Below are 26,482 nucleotides of genomic sequence, written 5' to 3'. Positions count from 1 at the left end.
AAAGTGTTGATGCTTTGGTGCTCAGCCTTCTTTATGGTCCAGCTCTCACATCCGTACATGACTACTGGAAAAACCATAGCTTTGACTATACGGACCTTTGTCATTGCTTTGACTTTCCTCTTAATCTAATTTTTAATTATTTTTTTCTAGTCTTTATTCAATTTTTGCAGTATTGGTTCCATTTTTTGGTGTGGTTTTTTTTTTTTTTTTGCCCCAAGGCGCATGGGATATTAGGTCCATGATCAGGGATCAAACCCTTGTCCCCTGCAATGGAAGGTGAAGTCTCGACCCGTGGCTACCAGGGAAGTCCCGTTCCTCTCAGTTTAAATGTTCTCAGGGCATATTCCCAATATTGATAAGTTGAGGACATAATCTTTTCTGCCACGGGTAATGTTAAAATTTCCGCTGAAGCTGTACTGTAGCCTGAGTAACATATCCTGGTATGGTGGTTTTCAACTCTTTTTTTTCCCCTCTGTCTTTTTCTAGGTTTATCCAAATCCCTTGGGCTCATTGAAGGTTATGGTGGGCGGGGCAAAGGAGGCCTTCCTGCCACCCTTTCCCCTGCGGAAGAAGAAAAAGCCAAGGGACCCCATGAGAAGTATGGCTACAATTCCTACCTCAGTGAAAAAATTTCACTGGATCGTTCCATTCCGGATTATCGTCCCACCAAGTAAGTTCTGATTCGATCGCTCAGAGGAGTTGGCTTTATAGTGTAAACGCGTGTCTATGACATTATCTCCTGCTGTTTGTAACTAGTAGAGAAGCTTTTATCTCATGAGTCTCCTCTGTAATCAATAAATGAAGCTTCCCAGGTGGCTCAGTGGTGATGAATCTGCCTGCCAGGGCAGATGTAGGTACCACCCCTGTTGGGAAGATCCCTTGGAGAAAGAAATGACAACCCCGTCCAGTATCTTACCTGGAAATGCTATGGACAGAGGAGCCTGCTGGGCTAAAGTCCATGGAGTCACAAAGAGCTGGCCACAACTAAGCGCATATACACACAAACAAAATCAGTAAATAGTGCTATTGATTATAAAAATAAAGCTAAGTAAATTTTTAAATTTTAATACAAATAGTACAGAAACATAATCCAAAAAAATTTTAAGTAAAAAAAAAAAAAAAAACTACCATGACCTCATGACCTAGAGGCAGTGACTGGTAAAATCTTAGCATCTTGTCCTTGAGTCTATTTTTCTATGCAGGTTATGAAACTATATTTCTTGTATCCTTTTTTCATGCAACATTATTTCACAAGCATTTTCTGGTGTTATTAGTTATGATCATTGTTTCAATTGTTGTAAATTTAGGTTTTTTTCTAATTTTCTTTATTATAAATAACACTGATGAATATCTCCCCTTTCAAGTCTTTATGTACGTTGATATATTTATTTTCATTTTAAAAAAATTTATTTTACTTATTTGTTTTTGGCTGCGCTGGGTCTCCATTACTGCCCGCGGACTTTCTCTAGTTGCAGCCAGCTGGGCCTGCTCTTCATTGCGGTACCCAGGCTTCTCATTCTGGTGGCTTCTGTTTTTGTGGAGCAAGGGCTCCAGCGCGTGGGCTTCAGTAGTTGTGACGTACGGGCTTAGTTGCTCTGCAACACGTGGGGTTTTCCTGGACCAGGGATGGAACCTGCGTCGCCTGCATTGGCAGACGGACTCTTATCCACTGCGCCATCAGGGAAGTCCAGACATTTGCTTTCTTAATCCACACTTCTTTTTTTTTTTAATATATATATATGTATTTATTTATTTATTTTAAATTTAAATTTATTTATTTTAATTGGAGGCTAATTACTTTACAATATTGTATTGGTTTTGCCATAATCAACATGAATCCGCCACAGGTGTACACGTGTTCCCCATCCTGAGCCCCCCTCCCACCTCCCTCCCTGTACCATCCGTCTGGGTCATCCACACGTCTAATGGTATAATCCTTAGATCACCTTGTGGGAATACTTTTGGAGGCTCTGGATACACAGAGAGATGTTTTCCTCCAGAAACTTTATAGCAATTTCTGCTGCTATTAGAATTTTACCTGACCCTTCCCAAACTAGCATTTCAATAATGCTTTTCCTAGCTGGTGGATGAGAAAGTACATCCTGTGATTGTTTCAACATGTAATTTTTGTGCGAGAGTCTTACCTTTGAAACAGTTCGTTTGCCTCGTGGTTGGTTTATGAGAGGTCTTTGTTCTGTTCTCTCAGATTTAAGAATTACTTGTTTTCTCCTTGGGAAAGAGAGAAGAGAGATTGGTGGGAAAATCAAGATGCTGGGGGAAATAATCCTATTTTCTAGTCAGTAGTCCTCCTTGGCTTCTCAAACAGATGCTTCAGCTTCTGTTAGATTTGTGCTGTCTCTCTTTTTTCATTTAGAGTGTGCCCTTGCTTAGACTAGATTATTTCTTTTTCAAATGGATTTTGTACAAATCAGTTAAGTATCCTGGTTACTGAGAAAAATAGATTCAAGATAAAGAAAATTATCTTAAATGGATTTAAAATTGCAGCATTAGCTGAGAAACCTGTTAAATCTCTCTCTCTGCCTAATAAGCATATCTTCATTTCGAATCACTAGGAAAACATACATCACCCCTGTTGCAAGCTATTTTGTGTTCCTGGACGTTTGCTTTGAAAAACATCTGGCTGTTTTCATTTCCTGGTGCTCTCTGATTAGCCTTTCTTATTTGGACGTTGGCAAATAAACACAGCCGTATTTTTTGTACTCCTTTGAGAATGAAGATGCTTCTAACATGGAGCTTAGTGGAAACGGGTCAGTTGAACGGTATCAGTGAGCACCTATTAAGTGCCAGATGGTTTTCCCCACACTGGAGGCAGGACTTTGGATAAGATGGTCCTTGCCTGCTTACTTCTTGTCTAGGGAGGGAGATACCTGTACAAGTAGATTAATTCAGCACACTGTGATCTATATGGGTGTGTCAGGCCAGAGACATACACAATATGTACAGGGAAGATCTAGGCAGGTTTCCCACTGGAGATGATATCTGACCTTAATCTTGAAGTTCCATGAAGGATTGGAAAATTATAGAGAGGAGACAGATAAAGACAAGTAAGTAGGGGAACATCAAGAGCAGAGCTGTGGGTGCAGATAAAAACATGGCTCACCCAGGGAGGAATGTAGAGCTCTGCAGTGCTCTTTAGTGTGGCCTGGTAGCTTGAATAACCCCTTAGATCTGGTCCCTCAAGGCAGTTTCTTAGATGATAGTAAAGGACTAGAGTGCATGGCAGCCTATAAGGGACAAAAACAGGTTAGGCTCTCACAGCAGGGAAGTTCAGTTCAGTTCAGTCGCTTAGTTGTATCCGACTCTTTGTGACCCCATGGACTGCAGCACGCCAGGCCTCCCTGTCCATCACCAACTCCTGGAGTTCACCCAAACTCACGTCCATTGAGTTGGTAACTCCATCCAACCATCTCATCCTTTGTTGTCCCCTTCTCTGCCTGCCCTCAATCTTTCCCATCATCAGGGTCTTTTCAAATGAGTCAGCTCTTCGCTTCAGCTGGCCAAAGTACAGTTTCAGCTTCAACATCAGTCCTCCCAATGAACACCCAGGACTGGTCTCCTTTAGGATGGATTGGTTTTATCTCCTTGCAGTCCAGGGGACTCTCAAGAGTCTTCTCCAACACCACAGTTCAAAAGCATCAATTCTTCAGCGCTCAGCTTTCTTTATAGTCCAACTCTCACATCCATACATGACCACTGGAAAAACCATAGCCTTGACTAGATGGACCTTTGTTGGCAAAGTAATGTCTCTGCTTTTTAATATGCTGTCTAGGTTGGTCATAACTTTCCTTCCAAGGAGCACACGTCTTTTAATTTCATAGCTACGGTCACTATCTGCAGTGATTTGGGAGCCCCCCAAAATAAAGTCTCTCACTGTTTCCCCATCCATGTCCCATGAAGTAATGAGACCAGATGCCATGACCTTGGTTTTCTGAATGTTGAGCTTTAAGCTAACTTTGTCACTCTCCTCTTTCACTTTCATCAAGAGGCTCTTTAGTTCTTCACTTTCTGCCATAAGGGTGGTGTCATCTGCATATCTGAGATTATTGATATTTCTCCTGGCAATCTTGATTCCAGCTTGTGCTTCAAAAAGCAAGAGAATTCCAGAAAAGCATCTATTTCTGCTTTATTGAGTATGCCAAAGCCTTTGACTGTGTGGATCACAATAAACTGTGGAAAATTCTGAAAGAGATAGGTATACCAGACCACCTGACGTGCCTGTTGAGAAATCTGTATGCAGGTCAGGAAGCAACAGTTAGAACTGGACATGGGACAACAGAGTGGTTCCAAATAGGAAAAGGAGTACATCAAGGCTGTATATTGTCATCCTGCTTATTTAACTTATATGCAGAGTACATCATGAGAAATGCTGGGCTGGCAAGGAAGAAGCACCCACAAAGATTTGGAAGGTGGAAAGAGGGTGAATGAATGGTAGCTGACAGAGCAAACTGGATGAGGCTGAGACCCATCCTTCTAGTGTGATGGGAAGCAGTGGGGAGGGCAGAATGATATAGCCTGATCACACCTCAGAAACCAGAGACTTAGGAACTGGAGGTTCTGGGTCCTTCTGATGACTGAAGGGAGATTTGAATAGAAGGATTACAGCTATATCCCCAGATCCTTTCCTCAGATTTACACAGCCAGAGACTGCCCTTTGCTACCTGGTGGAATATGGGAGGTTTATTCTCTGGAGAAGATGAATGCTGGGCTTTAGTTCATAAGATGACAGAGGATGCAGGTCAAGAAGCAACAGTTAGAACCAGATATGGAAAAACAGACTGGTTCCAAATTGGGAAGGGAGTATGTCAAGGCCGTGTATTGTCAGCCTGCTTATTTAACTTACATGCAGAGTACATCATGCGAAATGCTGGGCTGGAGGAAGCACAAGCTGGAATCAAGATTGCCAGGAGAAATATCAAAAATCTCAGATATGCAGATGACACCACCCTTATGGCAGAAAGCAAAGAGGAACAAAAGACCCTCTTGATGAAAGTGAAAGAGGAGAGTGACAAAGTTGACTTAAAACTCAACATTCAGAAAACTAAGATCATGGCATCTGGTCCCATCACTTCATGGCAAATAGATGGGGAAACAATGGAAATAGTGAGAGACTTTATTTTGGGGGGCTCCAAAATCAATGCAGATGGTGACTGCAGCCTTGAAATTAAAAGACGTGTGCTCCTTGGAAGAAAAGCTATGACCAACCTAGAGAGCATATTATAAGACAGAGACATTACTTTGCCAACAAAGGTCCATCTAGTCAAAGCTATTGTTTTTCCAATAGTCATGTATGGATGTGATAGTTGGACTATAAAGAAAGCTGAGTGCAGAAGAATTGATGCTTTTGAACTGTGGTGTTGGAGAAGACTCTTGAGAGTCCCTTAGACTGCAAGGAGATCCAACCAGTCCATCTTAAAGGATATCAATCAGTCCTGGGTGTTCACTGGAAGGACTGATGTTGAAGCTGAAACTCCAGTACTTTGGCCATCTGATGCGAAGATCAGACTTATTTGAAAAGACCCTGATGCTGGGAATGATTGAGTGCAGGCGGAGAAGGGGACGGCAGAGGATGAGATAGTTGGATGGCATCACTGACTCAAGGACATGAGTTTGAGCAGGTTCTGGGAGTTGGTGATGGACAGGGAGGCCTGGCGTGCTGCAGTCCATGGGGTCGCAAAGAGTCAGACATGACTGAGCGACTGAACTGAACTGATGACAGAGGACAGGGCTGTATACTACACGAGGACACCCTTGGCATCGTTACCTCTGCAAGTGTTTACACTCCTGGAACCTGGTGGGCTGCCGTCTATGGGGTCTCACAGAGTTGGACACGACTGAAGTGACTTAGCAGCAGCAGCAGTCAAGAGTCAGAAAAAGCCACTCTGAGGAAGAAGCCATCCAACCTAAGGAAAGCAGTAGATCCAGAAGTTCCCTTCCATCCCCGAAATAGCTGGGTTCTGCTCATTAAACGTTAGTAAGGCTCCATCCATCTACCTAGACCTGTCTTACTCTAAAATCAGAAAGGAGAACCAGGATCTGTAGACATTTCAGGAGAATATTATATAGGACCCTGATGACAACAACTGCGATAGAAAAGGCATTTGGAGGAAAGAGACTAAGAACAAACTTTAAAACTATAATTAATGTCTTAATTCATGAAGTGTTTTATTTTATTCACAAAACAAAAATCAAGTGCTATGTTCAAGTAATAATCAGAGAAAAATAGAGATCTTGGAAGTTAAAAATAAGGTAGAAATAAATAGTTCAATGAAAGGTTAGGTAAATAAATTATTGTGGTGATATAAACTATTGTGATCCCATCACAGTTTATACAAATATCAAATCAATATGTTAAACACCTGAAACATACAATGTTAGTCATCATGCTGTACATTCCATCTACGACTCACTTGTATTATAACTGGAGTTTGTGCTTTTTGACTCTTCATCAGTCACTAGTCAGGCCCCCCTCACCTCTGGCAACTATGATCTGTTCTTTTGTTTGTAAAGAGCCTGCATACAAGTGAGATCTTACAGCATTTCTCTGCTGACCCACTTCACTTAGCATAATGCCCTTAAAGTCTATTCATATCATTGCAATTGAGATTTCATTCTTTTTATGGCTGAATATTATGTTATATATCTATGTATCACATTTTCTTTATCCATTCATCCATCGATGGACACTTTGTTTCCATATTATGGCTTTTGTAAATAATGCTGCAGTGAATGTAGAGAGGGCAAATATATTTTTTGAATTAGTGGGTTTTTTTTTAATGTGTAAATACCCAGAAATGGAATTGCTAGATCATACGGTAGTTCTATTTTTAATTTTTTGAGGAAATTTCACACTGCTTTCTAAAGTGGCTATACCAATTTTCATATCTAGCACAGGGCACAAGGGTTCCCTTTTCTCCACATCCTCACCAACACTTGTTATTTCTAGTTCTTTTGTTGTTATTGTTAATTGCCACTCTATAATACCAGGTGTGATATCTCATTGTAGTATAAGAAAATGAAATCTTCATGGTCAGAAACAGAAAGTCAATTGAAAATGTCTAAAATTTAAACATCCGGAAATAGTAGCATAATGATTGCTATTTAGAAACATTGAGATTACAGAAAGGGGATGAGGCTGTGTACATCTTGTTTTAATAAAATAAAAGTTTCGGGACTTGCCTAGCAGTCCAGTGGTTAAGACTGCCTTCTAATGCAGGGGTCGTGGTTTCTATCCCTGGTAGGGGAGCTAGGATCCCACATGTCTCATGGCCAAAAAACTGAAACATAAAAAGAAACAATATTGTAACAAATTCATTAAAGACTTTAAAAATGGTCTGCATCAAAAAAAATCTTAAAAAATTTTTATAAATAAAATTTTAATGAAGCAATAAATGTAAATGTATACCAAAATATTAAGGGCAAGATTAGGAAGGGTGAAAGTGTGATAGAAGAAAGAGGAGAACTGTGTTGAAGGACATGACCACCTCTGCCTTTTTAGAATCTGGGGAGGTATACGGAGGCTGAATTTGAAGGTGAAATTAAAGTGGAACTTGAGAGCTTGCCCACATGCCATACATGGCGAACAGAGGTAGCATTATAAATTCTGGGCTCCACAGCGAAAGACACCGAATTAACCTTGGTTAATTGTAAATTAATCCTTGCCAACAAATGGTGGCAAACGCCTTGCCTGTAGAAGCTGCTCCTCTGATATTTGAGCCCAGGGCATATGAGGGGAGACAGCTATCTGGAGCCAGAGTAGTTCCCTTTCTCCCGCTGCAGCCCAGGCCCTGGAGAAATTGTGCCCCCATGGGCAAGACCTTTATTGTGACACGCCCCAAAAGCTCTCTCAGGTTTAGAGAATTTAAATGGGCTAATTTCATTGCATTTTTATAGAGCACCTCAAGTTGCTCTAATTCTTATTGTTTTATTATTCTACTCTCTACAGAATTGTTTCTCTCATAAATATGAATGAACTGGGGGGTAATCTTGGGATTAACCATTTGTGTGTCATATTTCATGCAAATAGGTTCCAAAATGAGTTTTATTTCAATTCCATGATTTTCTTTCTTCCCTTGGACGGATATTTTAAATTTGGATGAACCCCCAACTGCCAGTCTTTCCACTTTCATTTCCTTCACTGCTTTAAAGGAGAGAAAGATCTCATCTCTCAGAATATGGATATGTATTCTGCCTTGTTTTGTGTTCCTTTCCCATGATTCTTACATTTTGCTCCTCCATCATCTAGAGTTTATTTTCCATTATGGTATGAGGTATGTATCTTTTGTTTCAAATGTCTGTCCCTTATTTTTTCAAAGTAGCTTTTTCAAAATGAGTTTGGAAATAACTCTTTCTCTTATTTGGAGCTGTTCAATGGAATACATTTTGTACTTTTTTGTACACAAGTGGGCTTGTTTTCTAGGCTCCGTGCTATTTCTTTGGTCTATTTTTTTTTCCATTTTCTTTTCTTTGTTTTTTTTTTAAAAGATCATTGAAAATGACTTTTGACCGACATCCCCAGTCTGCCCGAGTTAAAGGCATGATGAGGAACAAGGCACAGCTCGGCCCCCTGGGGAGTCAAAGTGAGTGGGGCAGTCAGGTGGTGTTTTGTGGTCCTTTGAGATGTTTTCTGGGAGAGTCAGAGGGCAGTGAAGAGATGACCTTGATCTTAATGGTGGACAGGGGTTCTCCCTCTCTAGAGAAGACAGAAAATTGGAGAGAGTGAGCGGCACATGGAGGAGAACTGGGGAAGTTCTTGATTTGGGGGCTGGGAAAACAGCACAGAAACTCTGGGTTGAGTGATAGACTCTCCAGAGTGAATCATGGAAGAGGTTGGAGAGGAAGGAGGAAGCAGATTGTGGAGCATGCTATGTGCCAACCCCACCTTGGGTAGGAACTTTCATCCTTGTCATTGGATGCCAATGAAGGATTTGGGGCAAGATGGTGTTATTGTGATGTGTGTGCTCAGTCATGTCCAACTCTTTGCGACCCCATAGACTGTAGCGCACCAGGCTCCTCTGTTCATAGGATTTTCCAGGCAGGAATACTGGAGTGGGTTGCCATTTCCTCCTCCAGGGGATCTTTCTGACCCAGGGATCGAACCAGCATTGCAGGAAGATTCTTCACTGCTTGATCCATTGGGAAAGCCCATTGTAATTTTTTTCTTTAAAAATTAATATTTAACTGTGGCAAGAATGTGAGAAAGGTTAGAGGAGTTGGAAGCTGGGAGCAGGATGGCTAAATAAAATCTCTTCTTTTCCCACTCAATACCTGCTGAGTGCCAACTCTTTGCTAGGCATTGCCAGACAGAAGAGAAAGACTTTGATAATATGGTGAGTGTTTTACAAGGGCCTCATTCCTTTCATAGAAGTGACTTTCTGTAACAAACCAGGGACTAAGACGGGATGGAGTGGAAGTTCCAGAAAAACTTTTTAAGAATCATCAAGATGAGTCAGTTAATTGGATAGAGGGGAAGAGGGTGCAATCAGAAGTTTCTAGCTTGGGAGACAGTGGAAGTGATTTCATTAAGCGAAAGAGAGAATCCTGCAGAGAGTTTCATGTTTTGAAGAGACTCGGTGGAGGGGAGAACAATGCTGCTTGTCCAGGGGTCCCCATAGTTATGACTTTCTTGAGGGAACCAGGAGATGAATATGTCCAGCTTGGCTTTATTCATTATTTGACTCTGTGTGTGCAAGCAAGGAGATGATGTTTGCAACACCAGAAGCCAGACAAGGCTTTATTAACCCCACTCCATTCCCTTGCCAGCGTATCCCATTCTATATCATATCATGACATATTAATTATCCACTTGCCCACTTATCTCATAATATGGGGGAGGGGCCAACCAGCAGCACAGAAATCTGTCTGAGCTTATTAAAGCCACAGCTGAGATCCCTGCCTACATTTTATGGCTTGTTTCTTCCTCCCAGACCATGTAGGTAATTTACGGGCAGTTTCTACTGCTGTTATCTTCAATTTCTCCTTTGGCCTCCTGCTTATAAATCCCTGATGTCAAGTTTCTTTGGAATTCATTTTGCTTCACTCACAAAGTCTCCTCTTTGCTTTATTGTCACCATTTGAAGCTGTTATAGGCCACCAATGTCTGTTTTGGGCATATACAGCATGAGATGTCTGTGGACTATCTTCAGATCATGTCTGTCAGACAACTGTATGTTTGGGTCTGAGGGTCAGGAAGGATGCTCTGGCCCAACGACGGAGATTTTGAATCATCCAAGTCCAGTGGGTATTTTAGGCTGAGTTTGTGTGTGTGTGTGCAAGTTATGATGTTATCATTTAGTGGAATGCATCTACTCATTGTTCACGACCCAACTCAAGTTGTCCATTTCCTGTGAAAAGGACACATTTGATAATTACAGCTGTGACTGGGCTTTTTTTTCTCCTAAATTATTTCTCTGAGGATACATATCCTACATCTCATACGCTGGTCTTCAGATAGACTGAAAGCACCTTTAAAAGCTCAAGAATCTCATGTTAAACTTTTCTCTTTCATAAACATGGGCACAGAGGGTAGTCGTCCAATAAATCCTTGTTGGTTGAAATAATAAGTAGTTGCCTGCTTAGGAATGTCTTTGAATCACTAACCACGATAATTATTCCCTTTTATTGACCGCCTTTTATGTTTTTGTCACTGTGCTGCGTGTTTTATTGATCTTGTTTGAATTTAACCACTTGTTGAAGTAGCTGTGACCATGTCTGTTTTATAAATGAGGGAAGGGACACTGGGGCAGTGAACCAGCCTGCCTGAGGCCACACAGCCTGATCATGCTGGAGCCTGGATTCGAACCCCGCTGAGTGGATGTCTTCAGGGCCTGTGCACATCCCCCCACACAGGGTTGCCTCTGCTTACCCATCCATATCTGTGTGATGGAACTTTCTGCTCCATGCTGGTATACACTAGAAGGAAAAAAATTCCCGAGCCTTCGAGATGGGACTATTCCTTCAGGGAAGTGCGTGTGCGTGCATACATGCACACCTATGTGTGTATGTGCGTGTGTATGTGTGTGTGTACGTGTGTGCATGTATGTGTTTACTTGTGTGTTCACCTCCAACATTTTCTTTGCTTGTTTCCTGTTTACCACTTCCAACTCTACCCAAATTCCACTGCCAAAGGGGCTGTATCTTGAATTTGATTAACTGTTGCCCGTTAAGACCTACTGGTGCTGTGCTGTGCTTAGCTTGACTCTTTGCGACCCCGTGGACTGTAGCCCACCAGGCTCCTCTGTCTGTCCATGGGGATTCTCCAGGCAAGAATACTGGAATGGGTAACCTATCATTTCTCCAGGGGATCTTCCCAACTCAGGAATTGAACCGGGATCTCCTGCTTTGCAGGAAAATTCTTTACCATCTGAGCTACCAGGGAAGCCCCAAACCTCCTGGTATATACTGTAATATAATTGAAATCCTCTCTAAGGGATATGGAATTTTGATGGGGATAAAATTCAGGGAAAATAACTATTGTAATGTTACTAGGTTCAGAAAGTGTCTCACCAGAGAGTTAATTTCACCTACAGGCATAACCAGGACAAACTTCTTTGGCTAGAGCTGGTTCTTACCTAGTTTGAAGGGTGGGAGAGTGAAGAGAAATCTGAATGGGATGGGGGGGTACCCTCCTTTTCAGTACTCAAGAGTGGTAATTCCTGAAATATTTGTTACTGAATGTTTGTCCCATTTTCATGAGTTCCCCAGGTCCAAAGAGTGTGTCTGAGTCACTTAAAAACATTTAATGAGAGTTTTTCATGGAGGTCAAGAGCACAGACTTGGAAACATGACTGAGTCTAATTCCTGCTTTGTGTCTTAAAAGCTCTGTGACCTTGGGCAAGTTGTTTAACCTTTCTGTGCCTCTGTTTCCTCATATGTGAAATACTGATATTGACTTCATAGAATTGTTATGAAGAGTAAATCAATCTTTACATATGACCTGCAGAGACTAATATATCAGGCATTACTTTGGGACCTTCTCATGAATCAATGATATCTGATCAATAAGTGTTGTGATTATTTTTTAAAAGCTCCTTTACCTTACATATCCCTATCCTTAAAATATCATGAAGATTTAATGACAGAATCTTTATGAAAGTGGGGCTTCCCTTGTGGCTCAGCTGGTAGAGTATCCTTCTTCAATGCAGGAGACCTGGGTTCCATCCCTGGGTTGGGAAGATCCCCTGGAGAAGGGAAACTGGAGAATTCCATGGACTGTGTAGTCCATGGGATTGCAAAGAGTCAGACACGACTGGGCGACTTTCACTTTCTTTAGGAAAGTATCTACCCAAATGAAATGTGGGTACATCTGTGTGCCTCACTCCAATATGGAAAACACGAGTCTGCAGTGATGGCTATTCCCTTGTCCCCAGGTCAGCATGGAATTCCAGGGCACCTGGCCTGAGAAAGGCGTCAGGCTGTGGTGAGCACCTGGGAAGGAACGCTTGCTTCCTAAGGCTCTTCCAGGGCCGATTGGGAGGCTTAGCTTTGAGATTCGCTGTGGCTTCCCTATTGAGGAAGGCCAATTAAGTTAACCTTAAAAATGCATTCCAGTATACATTAGGGGCAGACAAATACTATTGATTCCCCTTGTACAGAGTACTTAGAATAGTCAAATTCATAGTCAGAAAGTACATGGGTAGATGTCAGGGGCCTTAAGTAGGTGGGTGATGGGGTGGGGGTTGGCTTGTTGCTGTTGTTCAGTCGCTAAGTTGTGCCCAACTCTTTGTGATCCCATGGACTGCAGCACGCCAGGCTTCCCCATTCTTCACTATCTCCCAGAGTTTGCTCAAACTCACGTCCGTTGAGTCGATGATGCCATCCAACCATCTCATCCTCTGTTGCCCCCTTCTCCTCCTGCCCTCAGTCTTTCTCAGCATCAGCGTCTTTGCCAATGAGTCAGCTCTTTGCATCAGATGGACAGAGTTTCAGTTTAGGAAGGGGAAAAATTCAGGAGATAGATGATCGTGAGAGTTACACAACAATGTCAATGTACTTAGTGCCACTGAACTGCACAGTTAAATATGGTAAAAGTAGTATGTTTCATATTATGTGCCTTTTACTACAATAAAAAAAATTTTTTTAAAGGAAGGCTAGTGGAGTGGAGGGCAGTTGCCTCCTGCCTCCATTCAGCCGTCATCCACAGTGATCAGACCAAAAGCACAGTGTAGTGTCTGTTGTTACTTTTTCACAAGGTGAAATGGTTATTTTTTCCGCAGATATGAAAATCATCTATTCAATGAAAAGGATTGAATAGTAAAAAAAAAAAAAAAAAAAAAAAAAACCCACACATGTTAAAGTGTTTCACAAAGGGAGGTCTTTGGAACTTGTTAAAAATGTAGGTTGCTGGGCCCTATGGAGTTCCTGGGCTGAAGTCCTGGCTGCTTTCTATGAATTCATTCCCTCTGTTGAGACCCTCTGAGATGGTAAGGAGAGTTTTGAAAGAGCGGGCATTGTTCAACTGTGGCCTTCACTGCAGAAAGCCTGTATTCTCGGTGAAGTTTTGATTTTTTGAGACTGTCCGTGAAGCTGCTCCAATGTAGAGTTTGACTGGGTCTCAGAAACCGACTGTAGGTAAAGGGGGAAGGGTGGGGGTAGGGAGTGCAGCTGGGAGAGGGCTCCCCCGCTCCAGGTTGGGGTGGGGTCTGGGTGGCACAAAGACCACCCTTTGCTGCCACCATCTGCTCCTGTCTCAGTACTCGAAACTGTTAATAGTCAAGGGGCAGATGACTCCATTGTCAACATGTCCTGCCCATTACACAAAGATGGGAATCTCAGAAAAACTATGATGATTCTGACTGTTCGTGGGGTAAACGTGTCAGAAACTTCAAGAGGGAGATGTAGAAGCTTGGAGAGGGCCTGCATCCCACCTTGGTTCCTGGTCTCCCTACACGGGAAAGCCTGACACAGATTCTCAACCTTCACTGGGCAGTGATATCACCTGGGTGTGTTTAACTTTGGGAACCCATACTCCACCCCAGAGTGTATGCGTGGATTCAGAACCCATGGATTCAGAGGACTATTGTAATTAAATCAGAACCCCTGGGAGTGGGGGCTCAAACATCAGTATTAACTTCTGTTTTCATGCTTTTAATTTCTTTTCAGCTACACTGGGTCTTTGTTGTGGCATGCAGGCTTCTCTAGTTGCAGCGTTCGGGCTTAGTTGCCCTGAGGCTTGTGGGATCTTAGTTCCCCATCCAGGGATAGAACCTGAGCCCCCTGCATTCAAAGGCGAATTCTTAACCACTGGACCGCCAGGGAAGCACCTCCCTTAATTTCTTGTTCATAGGCTCTCCAGGTAACCTCTGAGTACTTGATGTGAAGATCGACACAGGAGAATTGTAGGAGAACAGCTCACCTCGTGTCATTCTGAGAAATTTCCATAGTGCCTGTTACTGGGGACTCTAGGCTTGAAACCTACAGCCTGTGTGTTTCTAGGGGGCTTTCCTGCCTGCTTAGTCCCATATTCTTACACTGTGTTCACATTCTTCCACTGTGTCCCATATTCTTGCAGTGTACTCTGAGATAAAATGACCTCAGGCAGCAGACACACACACACACGCCCCCTATAAGAAAGCCCACTCTCAGGAAGCAGACACACACAATGTCTCAAAACATGAAGAACCACCTTCTTTGCACTGGAATCACCAAGGCTGCTGCTGGCAGGTTTAAAGCGTCGTCTTGGCCCAGCTACAGAGCTGGTAGACTGGCAGATCTGCATTGTTTCACAGGCTCCCTGAATGATTCTTATTTTTAAATTTGGAGGATCTTGGGCTCTGCCATTTCCTGAGATTCTGTAGAGGCAGATGGAAGAGGAAATGAGGGTCGGAACAGGGTAAAGATTCCCATGCTTGAGATGTTCCTCTCCTTTGCTGGTTTATCTTGTGTCCCGTCCCTCTGTATGGCTTCTTCCTTTCCGTCCCATATCCTTGAGTGCGTCTGTTTATTTAGTGAATGAAAATGAATAGAAACTGACCTCATTTTGAATGACTTTCCTTTTATAATTTCATTATACCCCATAAAATGGTTGAAACTCTCTGGGGGTGTTTCAAATGCAGAGATTTAGAGTCGAAAGATAAATATGAAGCTGAGATACTATCAGCATTACGAGGAGTATCATTAATATGATGGGGATCAAGGACTTAGCTAATTTCCAGGAAAAGATTCTAATGTCTCCTGAAGATATTGCCAGCCTGGCTGCCCCCAAGTTTATGAATTGGCAAAGTTAATTTAATTCTTTATTGGAAGTCTGAAAAGATTCTCATCTGAACGCATTAAAGTGAGGCTACAAAAAGAGTCCCCTTTATTTCTCTGTTCTAGAGAGCTTTCTGGACAAGTTTCAATTTCTTGCGTGGGAATCTTGCAATCAGTGGGGAGAAACAAACATCCACATAAATGGATCTGCTCTGTGGTCTGTTTACAACCAACATGGTCATTGAATTCCAGGTTCTCTTTCCCCAGATGTAGGTGTGACTATGGAAAATGGAATTCTCATAAATGAACTTAGAGCCTTGAAATCAAACCAATGTTGGGATTTCCAGCAGTGGTGGTTCCTGCTTCTACGGCCCTCTGAGTACTTGATGTGAGGACTGACACAGGAGAATTGTAGGAGAACAGCTCACCTCGTGTCATTCTGAGAAATTCCCATAATGCCTGTTACTGGGGACTCTAGACTTGAAACCTACAGCCTGTATGTTTCTAGAGGGCTTTTCTTGTCTGCTTAGTCGCACTGTGCCCCATACTCTTGCAGTGTAATCTGAGATAAAATGACCTTGGGCAGTAGATACACACACAGACACACACACACACACACACCCTGGAATAAAGCCCACTGTAGCCTATACAAGCCAGTTTTAGCCATCCCCCTAACTCCACCCTGATGTATCTAGTGGATAGTTATGTGAACTATTTTCCTGGAAACATTTGTTTCTCAGTCATGAATATAATCAATAGAGCAAACGTCTCTGCCATCACAACACCTTTTCTTATGTGTGAAGTTGGTTGTTTTTGCTCTGTGAGTGGAGTAAACGTGTCCCGAAGTGGCAGCAGGAGAATGCCACCGTACTTTGTAACAAGGTGAGATTTACAGTGCCGTAAGAGCTGGAGGGATGAAGAAGGCTTCTGGTGGAACGAGCAAAATGGGCTAAATTCAGGCATTAATGAGTGTGTTCTATGTGCACTGCAAAGGGGGACAGGCTTATCAGTATCACAGATGGAATGTCCTCAGAGTTAATTTAGAAGAAATTCTGATCAGCCAACAGAACTTTGAGGATGGATGCAGCGAAAAGGAGACTGTGGCATATGGAGAGAACATATTTGTTCTTGCAAAATCAGTAGAAAATGTTTAATGTCATCATAACCTCATTTGCATAAAAATAGTCATCGGCAGCAAACCAAATGAAAGCAAAGGAAGACATGATGGAACCAGTGTGTTTCATTTCATTATGAATAATATAAATAATTCAATTGAATAAATAAATACAAAATTGCTTCGAGTACATGTACTGCGAATTATTATCCTTGGAAAATTCCTTTCATTGGTGTATGTGGTGATGATGAAGTCATGTGATCTGCCTCCGTGGGCAGCATCGCCTATATACTTGACCCCTGATAATAATATTGAGCCCTCCGTAACTCTCCAGTGTTTTGTGGATTCGAATGAATTTCTTAGGAGCGCAGTCCTATTTCATACCATAACCTTGAAGAAGTTAAATCAGCCGTGGCTTATCGTCATGGTGAATCTGATCCCTCTTTGCATGTGCATCTGCTTGAGCAATTTCTGGTAACGGGTGGTTTTATAAGTCTGGGACTATGCTAGGCTAGACGTGTAATTCTTACTAAATATTTGGAACCCTAGTGGCAAAATCGGAGCCGTTGTTTTTGTCTTACAAACTCTTATCCAGAGAATTCTTGTGTAAGTATACTTTGTGACATGGAGAAAATGGATGGGATTTGTTAGTTGATTGATTTCAACCAGCGTTTTCAAGGACCATGTAGGTAGCCTTGGGAGTTATAACAGTATGACACAGTCACTGATGTATTTGAATTTATCATCCACTCTGTAAATATTCATTGAGTAGCTCCAATCTACTAGCATCTATGTTGGATGCTAAGATGGCAGTGCAAACCAGAACAAACTGGGAAAAAAGCAAACACAGGTCATAATATGTTGTGATAATTGCATTAAAGTAAATAAACAAGATGCTTATATTTGGAATAGGTGGAAATGAGGGTATACTTTAAAGAGGTTCCACTGAGAAAGTAGAGGAGCTGAGGATGGAGCCAGCAATGCCAGTATCTGGCAGAAAAACTCTCCTGACAGAAAGAGTGATCCTTAGACCCCGAGTTTGGAGTGGATTTGGCTTTATTTAGGAAGTGATAGGAGATACTGGCAAATGGTTTGAGGAGGATGGAGAAGTATGTAGGAACCAGATGGTGAGGGCCGTGGGCAATGATAAAAAATTTGGGATTTATTCCATCTTGGGTTGAAACTCTGTCTGGAATCTTAGGAGGTGACCTTATTGTGGAACTAGGGTCTTTGCAAATGAAATTAGTCAAAATGAGGTCAAACTAGATGAGGGTGTGTCCTAAATCCAGGATGACTGGTGTCCTCATAAGGAGAGGAGAGACACGAGGATGCAGATAGACCCAGAAGGAAGAAGACTGTGGGAAGACACAGGCAGAGATTAGAGCAATGCTTCTAGAGGCCAGGGAACACCAAGGATTGTCAGCAATATCCAGAAGCTCTGAAAAGGCAGGGATGGATTCTTCCCTAGAGCCTTCAGAGCCTGGCCCTGCCAAACACCATGATTTCAGACTTCTGGCCTCCAAAACTGTGATAGAATGAATTTCTCCTGCTCAAAGTCATCCAGTTTGTGATACTTTGTGGTGGCAGCCCTAGGAAACTCAGGATAAGAGTAACGGAAGCTGCTGCAGATTTGATACAGGGAGGTGTTGTGATCGGGTTTATATGTATCTTTTAAAAAAAATGTTTGATGTGGACCTTTTTAAAAGTCTTTATTGAATTTGTTACAATATTATTTCTGTTTTCTGTTTTGATTTTTGACTGCGAGGCTTATCGGATCTTAGCTTCCCTACCAGGGATTGAATGTGCACCCCCTGCATTGGAAGGCAAAGTCTTTACCACTGGACCACCAGGGAAGTCCCTGGTTCATATTTTTAAAAGGTCATTCTGTTTGCTGTTGGAGAATGGGCTACAGAGAACAAGAGAAAACAAGGAGACCAGTTGGGAAGATAGTTCGGGTAGGAGGCAACAGTGATTCCAAATAGGGTGAGCATAGTTGAGATGGAGAAAGAAGACAGGGATTCACATTGGACTTAATCACAGGAGACTTCTGGGTTTCAGATGGAAATGCATGGGAGAAGGTGGTCATTTACTAAGCTGAGGAAGACTGGGAAACAAACAGATTTGGGGAGATATTTTTACGGATTCTACTTTGAATATGTTAAGTTTGACTTGGCTTGCAGTCATGAGATTGGAGATATCAAAGAGGTGACTGACTGATGATTGTGGAACTCAAGAGAGAGATGGGAATCGGAGACATGCCTTTGGAGGCCTCAGCATAGAGATGGCCATCAAAGCTGAGGTCACTTAGGAAAGCTGGAGATGTGGCTAGGGCCCAGTGTTGAGTGCCGTGTCACTTCAGCTAAATGCAGAGAAGTATGAGAGAACCTCAGCAAAAGATGTGGAGAAAGAACATGAGGAAGAAATCCGGGAGAATGCAGTGACACAGAGAGTATTTCTAGAAGGAAGGAGTGGTTCTTAGCAGTGACTGGTACAGAGATGCCAGAAATGATCAGTGTATTTGACAACAGGAAGTTCTTTGATGATCTTGGCAAAGGTATTTAACCCTGATTGGGGTTGGTTAAAAAAGGAATGAGGGGCAGTGGCCGAGAGGAGCTACCCCACGCCTGAGGTCAGGGGTGGCAGCTGAGAAGGCCAGGGGCAGTGGCTGGGAGGAGCTACCACACGCCCGAGGTCAGGGCGGCGGCCCAGAGTAGCTATCCCATGTCCGAGGTCAGGGGCGGTGGCCGAGGGGAGCTACCCCACGTCCAAGGAGTGGCGGCTGCGCGGGTGCAGGAGGGCCAAGAGGAGCTACTCCACATTCAAGGTCAGGAGGGGTGACCTCGTCCAAGGTAAGGAGCAGCGGTTGCGCTTTGCTGGAGCAGCTGTGAAGAGATACCCCACGTCCAAGGTAAGAGAAACCCAAGTAAGACGGTAGGTGTTGCAAGAGGGCAGACACACTGAAACCATAATCACAGAAAACTAGCCAATCTGATCACACAGACCACAGCCTTGTCTAACTCAGTGAAACTAAGCCATGCCATGTGGGGCCATCCAAGATGGACGGGTCATGGTGGAGAGGTCTGACAGAATGTGGTCCACTGGAGAAGGTCATGGTGGAGAGGTCTGACAAAACGTGGTCCAATGGCAAACCACTTCAGTACTCTTGCCTTGAGAACCCCATGAACAGTATGAAAAGGCAAAATGATAGGAACCTGAAAGGGGAACTCCCCAGGTCAGTAGCTGCCCAACATGCTACAGGAGATCAGTGGAGAAATAACTCCAGAAAGACTGAAGAGATGGAGCCAAAGCAGAAACAATACCCAGTTGTGGGTGTGACTGGTGATAGAAGCAAGGTCCAATGCTGTAAAGAACAATTTTTCATAGGAACCTGGAATGTCAGGTCCATGAATCAAGGCAAATTGGAAGTGGTCAAACAAGAGATGGCAAGAGTGAATGTTGACATTCTAGAAATCAGCGAACTAAAATGGACTGGAATGGGTGAATTTAACTCAGATGACCGTTAAATCTACTACTGCAGGCAGGAATCCCTTAGAAGAAATGGAGTAGACATCATGGTCAACAAAAGAGTCTGAAATGCAGTACTTGGATGCAATCTCAAAAACGACAGAATGATCTCTATTTGTTTCCAAGGCAAACCATTCAGTATCATGGTGATCCAAGCCTATGCCCCAACCAGTAATGCTGAAGACGCTGAAGTTGAACGGTTCTATGAAGACCTACAAGACCTTTTAGAACTAACACCCCCAAAAGATGTCCTTTTCATTATGCTGCTACTGCTGCTATGTTGCTTCAGTTGTGTCCAACTCTGTGCGACCCCAGAGACGGCAGCCCACCAGGCTCCCCCGTCCCTGGGATTCTCCAAGCAAGAACACTGGAGTGGGTTGCCATTTTCTTCTCCAGCCCATGAAAGTGAAAAGTGAAAGTGAAGTCGATCAGTCGTGTCTGACCCTCAGCGACCCCATGGACTGCAGCCCACCAGGCTCCTCCATCCATGGGATTTTCCAGACGAGACTACTGGAGTGGGGTGCCATTGCCTTGGAATGCAAAAGTAGGAAGTCAAGGGATATCTGGAGTAACAGGCAAATTTGGCCTTGGAGTACAGAATGAAGCAGGGCAAAGGCTAATAGAGTTTTGCCAAGAGAATGCACTGGTCATAGAAAACACCCTCTTCCAATCACACAAGATAAGACTCTACACATGGACATCATCAGATGGTCAATACCAAAATCAGATTGATTATATTCTTTGCAGCCAAAGATGGAGAAGCTCTATACAGTCAGCAAAAACAAGACCGGGAGCTGACTGTGGCTCAGATCATGAACTCCTTATTGCCAAATTCAGACTTATTTTGAAGAAAGTAGGGAAAACCACTAGACCATTCAGGTATGACCTATATCAAATCCCTTATGATTAACAGTGGAAGTGAGAAATAGATTTAAGGGACTAGATCTGATAGATAGAGTGCCTGATGAACTATGGAATGAGGTTCGTGACATTGTACAGGAGACAGGGATCAAGACCATCCCCATGGAAAAGAAATGCAAAAAAGCAAAATGGCTGTCTGAGGAGGCCTTATAAATACCTGTGAAAAGAAGAGAAGCGAAAAGCAATGGAGAAAAGGAAAGATATTCCCATTTGAATGCAGAGTTCCAAAGAATAGCAAAGAGAGATAAGAAAGCCTTCCTCAGTGATCAATGCAAGGAAATAGAGGAAAAGAACAGAATGGGAAAGACTAGAGATCTCTTCAAGAAAATTAGAGATACCAAGGGAACAGTTCATGCAAAGATGGGCTCAATGAAGGACAAAAGTGGTATGGACCTAACAGAAGCAGAAGATATTAAGAAGAGGTGGCAAGAATACACAGAAGAACTATACAAAAAAGATCTTCACGACCCAGATAATCACGATGGTGTGATCACTCACCTAGAGCCAGACATCCTGGAATGTGAAGTCAAGTGGGCCTTAGAAAGCATCCCTATGAACAAAGCTAGTGGAGGTGATGGAATTCCAGTTGAGCTATTTCAAATCCTGAAAGATGATGCTGTGAAAGTGCTGCACTCAATATGCCAGCAAATTTGGAAAGCTCAGCAGTGGCCACAGGACTGGAAAATGTGTTTTCATTCCAATTCCAAAGAAAGGCAATGCCAAAGAATGCTCAAACTACTGCACAGTTGTGCTCATCTCACAATACGTGAACCATGAACTTCCTGATGTTCAAGCTGGTTTTAGAAAAGGCAGAGGAAGCAGAGATCAAATTGTCAACATCTGCTGGATCATCGAAAAAGCAAGAGAGTTTCAGAAAAACATGTATTTCTGCTTTATTGACCATGCCAAAGCCTTTGACTGTGTAGATCACAATAAACTGCGGAAAATTCTGAAAGAAATGGGAATACCAGACCACTTGACCTTCCTCTTGAGAAATCTATATGCAGGTCAGGAAGCAACAGTTAGAACTGGACATGGAACAACAGACTGGTTCCAAATAGGAAAAGGAGTATGTCAAGGCTGTATATTGTTGCCCTCCTTATTTAACTTATATGCAGAGTACATCATGAGAAACGCTGGACTGGAAGAAGCACAAGCTGGAATCAAGGTTGCTGGGAGAAATATCAATAACCTCAGATATGCAGATGACACCACCCTTATGGCAGAAAGTGAAGAGGAGCTAAAAAGCCTCTTGATGAAAGTGAAAGAGGAGAGCGAAAAAGTTGGCTTAAAGCTCAGCATTCAGAAAACTAAGATCATGGCATCCGGTCCCATCACCTCATGGCAAATAGATGGGGAAACAGTGGAAACCAGTGTCAGACTATTTTTTGGGGATCCGAAATCACTGCAGATCGTGATTGCAGCCATGAAATTAAAAGATGCTTACTCCTTGGAAGGAAAGTTATGACCAACCTAGATAGCATATTAAAAAGCAGAGACATTACTTTGCCAACAAAGGTCCATCTAGTCAAGGCTATGGTTTTTCCAGTGGTCATGCATAGATGTGAGAGCTGGACTGTGAAGAAAGCTGAGTGCCGAAGGATTGATGCTTTTGAACTGTGGTGCTGGAGAAGACTCTTGAGTCCCTTGGACTGCAAGGAGATCCAACCAGTCCATCCTAAAGGAGACCAGTCCTAGGTGTTCATTGAAAGGACTGATGCTGAGGCTGAAACTCCAATACTTTGGCCACCTGATGCGAAGAGTTGACTCACTGGAAAAGACCCTGATGCTGGGAGGGATTGAGGGCAGGAGAAGGGGACAACAGAGGATGAGATGGCAGGATGGCATCACCGACTTGATGCACATGAGTTTGAGTGAACTCCGGGAGTTGGTGATGGGCAGGGAGGCCTGGCGTGCTGTGATTCATGGGGTCACAAAGAGTCGGATACGACTGAGTGACTGAACTGAACTGAACTGAAGGAAGGAATGGGAGGGAGGAAGTGGAGAGAGCAAATAACTAGTCTTGATGGATTTTATTGGGAAGGGGAGAAGAGTAGTGGGTTGCGCCTGAGGGCTTTGGGAATCAGAGGAGGTTGTTTTTATGATCATTATTTTAAGATTTTTGTTTTTATATAACTTCACACTTACAAAAATGTTGCAAGAATAGTACAAAAACTTCTACGTATCCTTTACCCCAATTCCACAAACGTGAACATTTTACAGCCTTTAGATCTCTAAGAAAGTGAAAGTCGCTCACTTGTGTCTGACACTTTGTGACCCCGTGGGCTGTAGCCTGCCAGGTTCCACTGTCCATTCCTCGAATTCTCCAGGCAAGAATACTGGAGTGGGTAGTAGTATAGTGTTAGTTGCTCAGTCGTGTTCAACTCTTTGTGACCGCACGGACTGTAGTCCGCCAGGCCCCTCTGTCCATGGGATTCTCCAGGCAAGAATACTGGAGTCGATTGCCATTCCCTTCTCCAGAGGATCTTCCCGACTCAGGGACTGGGTCTCCTGTATTGCAAGCAGATTTTTTACCTTCTGAGTTACAGGGAAGATCTGGATCCACTGGATCCATGATCCAGACCTTCCCTGGATCCATGGAGTCTCCTGTATTGCAAGCAGATTTTTTACCTTCTGAGTTACAGGGAAGATCTGGATCCACTGGATCCATGATCCAGACCTTCCCTGGATCCATGGAGTGGTAGCCACTGAAGTGGGTAGCCTATCCCTTCTCCAGCAGATCTCCCTGACCTGGAATTGAACCGGGGTCTCCTGCATTGCAGGGGGATTCTTTACCAGCTGAGCTATCAGGGAACCCCTATGCATGTACTTTTTTTCCTGAAGCGTTTAAGAATAAGTTCCAGACATGTTGCCCTTTTCCCTCTAAATAGTGTGCATATCCTAAGAACAAGGGCTTTCCAGGTAGCTCAGCTGGTAAAGAAGCCTGCAGGGCAGGAAACCCCGGTTGATTCCTGGGTTGAGAAGTTCCCCTGGAGAAGGGATAGGCTACCCACTGCAGTATTCTTGGGATTCCCTGTTGGCTCTGACGGTAAAAGAATCCACCCCCAATGCTGGAGACACCTGGGTTCGATCCCTGGGTTTGGGATGATCCCCTGGAGTAGGGCATGGCAACCCACTCCAGTATTCTTGCCTGGAGAATCCCCATGGACAGAGGAGCCTGGCAGGCTACAGTCCACTGAAAGAGTCAAGACACAACTGAGTGACTACTCACAGCATGGCACAGCATCCTAAGAACAAGGGCATTTTCTTACATAACCACGGTACAATATGATATTATAGTTTCTACTATCTGTAGATCTTATTTGGATTTCAGCATCTCAGTAAGGTCCTTTATAGAAGAAGAAAGTCCTAGATCAGGTATTACATTCATTTTTCAGGATTTTTTTTGCTTTGAAATGGTCCTGCAGTATTTCATTGTCTTTCATGATGGTGACAATTTTGAAGACTGCAGTCCATTTTGAAAAATGTCTCTCCATTTGGATTCATCTGTTTCTTTGGAATTAGATTCAGGCTCTGCTGTTGTGCAGGATTGCTACAGAAGTGATGTGTTTATCTTAGTGCATCTTATGAGGAGGCACATAGGATCTATTTGTCTCATTCTTGGGGGTGTTAATGTTGATCATTTGGTTATAGGTGATGTCTGCCTGGTAGTTGATTACATTTCCTGATTCTTCTAGTAGAATGTTGAATTAGAAGAGCAAAGTGGCACCCATGCCTTATTCCTGACATGATTAGACCTTAATACAAGCGCCTCTTGTATATTCTCCTTAAAATACTGGCTTTATAACTGATATAGTTGTTTACCATGTTAAGAATATCCATCAATTCTTTTGTTTTTATTAAGAGAGTCGAATTTTGGAAGATTTTTAAAGTACTTTCACTGTCTAAACAAATAATCATAGATTTTTTTTCTCCCCATATCTATTAGACTACTGGATTTCCTAATATTGAACCAAATTTGCATTCCTAGAAAAATTCTGCTAGGTCATAATGTAGGTTTTCTTAATGTAATATTTATTAGCTTATTACCTAAAATTTTGCAGTAATATTTATAATTCTCTCTCTTTTCATACTGTCCTTAAGAGATTTAGATATTAAAAATTACAAGAAGAATTAGGAAATTTTCTTTCCTTTTCAATGCTCTGAAACAGTTTTTGGAGCATTAGGACTGCAGAGTCTTTGAAAGTTCGGTAGAATTCACTTGTGAAACCATCTGGTCCTGATGGTTTTTAATGCAGTAGTTTCTTGATGTTTTTCTCTATTTCTCCTGGGGCAATAGGTCTATTAAGGTTTTCTGTCTCTAACAAAGTCAACTTTGGCAAACTGCCTTTCCCTAGGAAGTTCTCCATTTCATCCAGGTTTTCGAATTTATTTGCAGACATCTGCAAATTAGTCTCACTTTAAAAAAAAAATCCTTGTTTCAGTAGTTATTTCTCTTTTTTCTTGTTTCATTAGGAAAATTTATAAATTAGCTAAAAGTTGTCTTATTTTGATGATTACTTTCTAAAAGCCAGAATTGTGATTAATTGATTGAATTTTTGGGTTTTCTTTTCCTCTCACTCATTGACTTCTGCTTTTATCGTTTTACTTTTTCCCTTGTATTCCTTTTGGTTAACTTTGTTGTTCTTTTCCTAGCTTTCTGAACTGGTAAGGAAGTTCAAGTATTTTTACTGCTAAAAGTTTATAAGGCTTTGAATATTCTTCTTATTGCTTGAAAGTGTCCTCCTGATTTTTCTATGTGGTATTTTCATTGTCATTACTTTAGAAATGTAAAAATTTTGGTTTGCATTTAACTTTGGCCTTAAGATTTGTTTATTGGAAACTTGGTCTCAAGTTTCCAGGTGGATGACTTTAAAAAATTATTAATAATTTTAAATTTTATTGCATTTTGATCAGAGTGCTGTTCATAATACTTCCATTCTGTGAAACACTGATGTTTCCTTTGGGACTGTTTTTTATAACTCTTTCCCTGAAGTTGAAAAGAAGGTTTATTGTCTATTTTCTGAGAGTAAAGTTTGAATATCTGTAAGTTCTATCTTATTGATTATGTTACTTAAATCTATATTTTTACCCATTGTCTCTTTGATTTGCTTATACTTAGAGTGGAGCATTAATATCTACTATTATTATGGGTTCTGCCCTCTGTCTTTTGTGTGTACTTGACTGATGCATAAAGATTGTTGCTATATTTTTTGGTGCATAAATATGAAAACTTGTTATATCTTCACTGTGAATTGTGGCCTTTAGCATTTAAAAATGACCTTTGTCATATTTAATTTGTTGCATTTAATACTTTTGGTTTGAATTTTACTTTTTGTGATATATCAGGATAACCACCCCTGCTTTATTTTTTTTACTCAAAGATAATATGAAGCTTAGGGGGTTCTCTGTCTTATAGTAATACTATAATTTTGTCGGCCATAGCCTGCCAAGCTCCTCTGTCCATGGGGATTCTCCAGGCAAGAATAATGGAGTGGGTTGTCATGCCCTTCTCCAGGGGATCTTCCTGACCCAGGGATCGAACCCATGTCTCTATGTCTCCTACACTGGCAGGTGGGTTCTTTACCACTAGCACCACCTGGGAAGCCCATTTGTCTTTTAAGCCATCATTTATTACTTTTTTATGTTATGCTAGTTTTTTTATTGTTTGTAGATATTAGATTCAAGATTTATACTGATGGGATGTTTACCTAC

General features: G+C 42.2%; 1 protein-coding gene across 1 annotated transcript in view; it reads left to right on the top strand.

The window, feature by feature from the left end:
• Positions 1 to 26,482, top strand: part of WBSCR17 (Williams-Beuren syndrome chromosome region 17) — a 427,482-nt gene that overhangs the window by 167,185 nt on the left and 233,815 nt on the right. The window contains exon 2 of the mRNA XM_018041001.1: positions 487 to 670. Coding sequence (XP_017896490.1) covers positions 487 to 670 — 184 coding nt within the window. The remainder of the gene's footprint in view (positions 1 to 486; positions 671 to 26,482) is intronic.

This window comes from Capra hircus, chromosome 25, assembly GCF_001704415.2.
Source record: "Capra hircus breed San Clemente chromosome 25, ASM170441v1, whole genome shotgun sequence".
In the NCBI taxonomy this organism is placed as follows: domain Eukaryota; kingdom Metazoa; phylum Chordata; class Mammalia; order Artiodactyla; family Bovidae; genus Capra; species Capra hircus.
The sequence above is the reverse complement of the archived record's forward strand: the minus strand, read 5'-3'. Positions and strand labels throughout refer to the sequence as shown.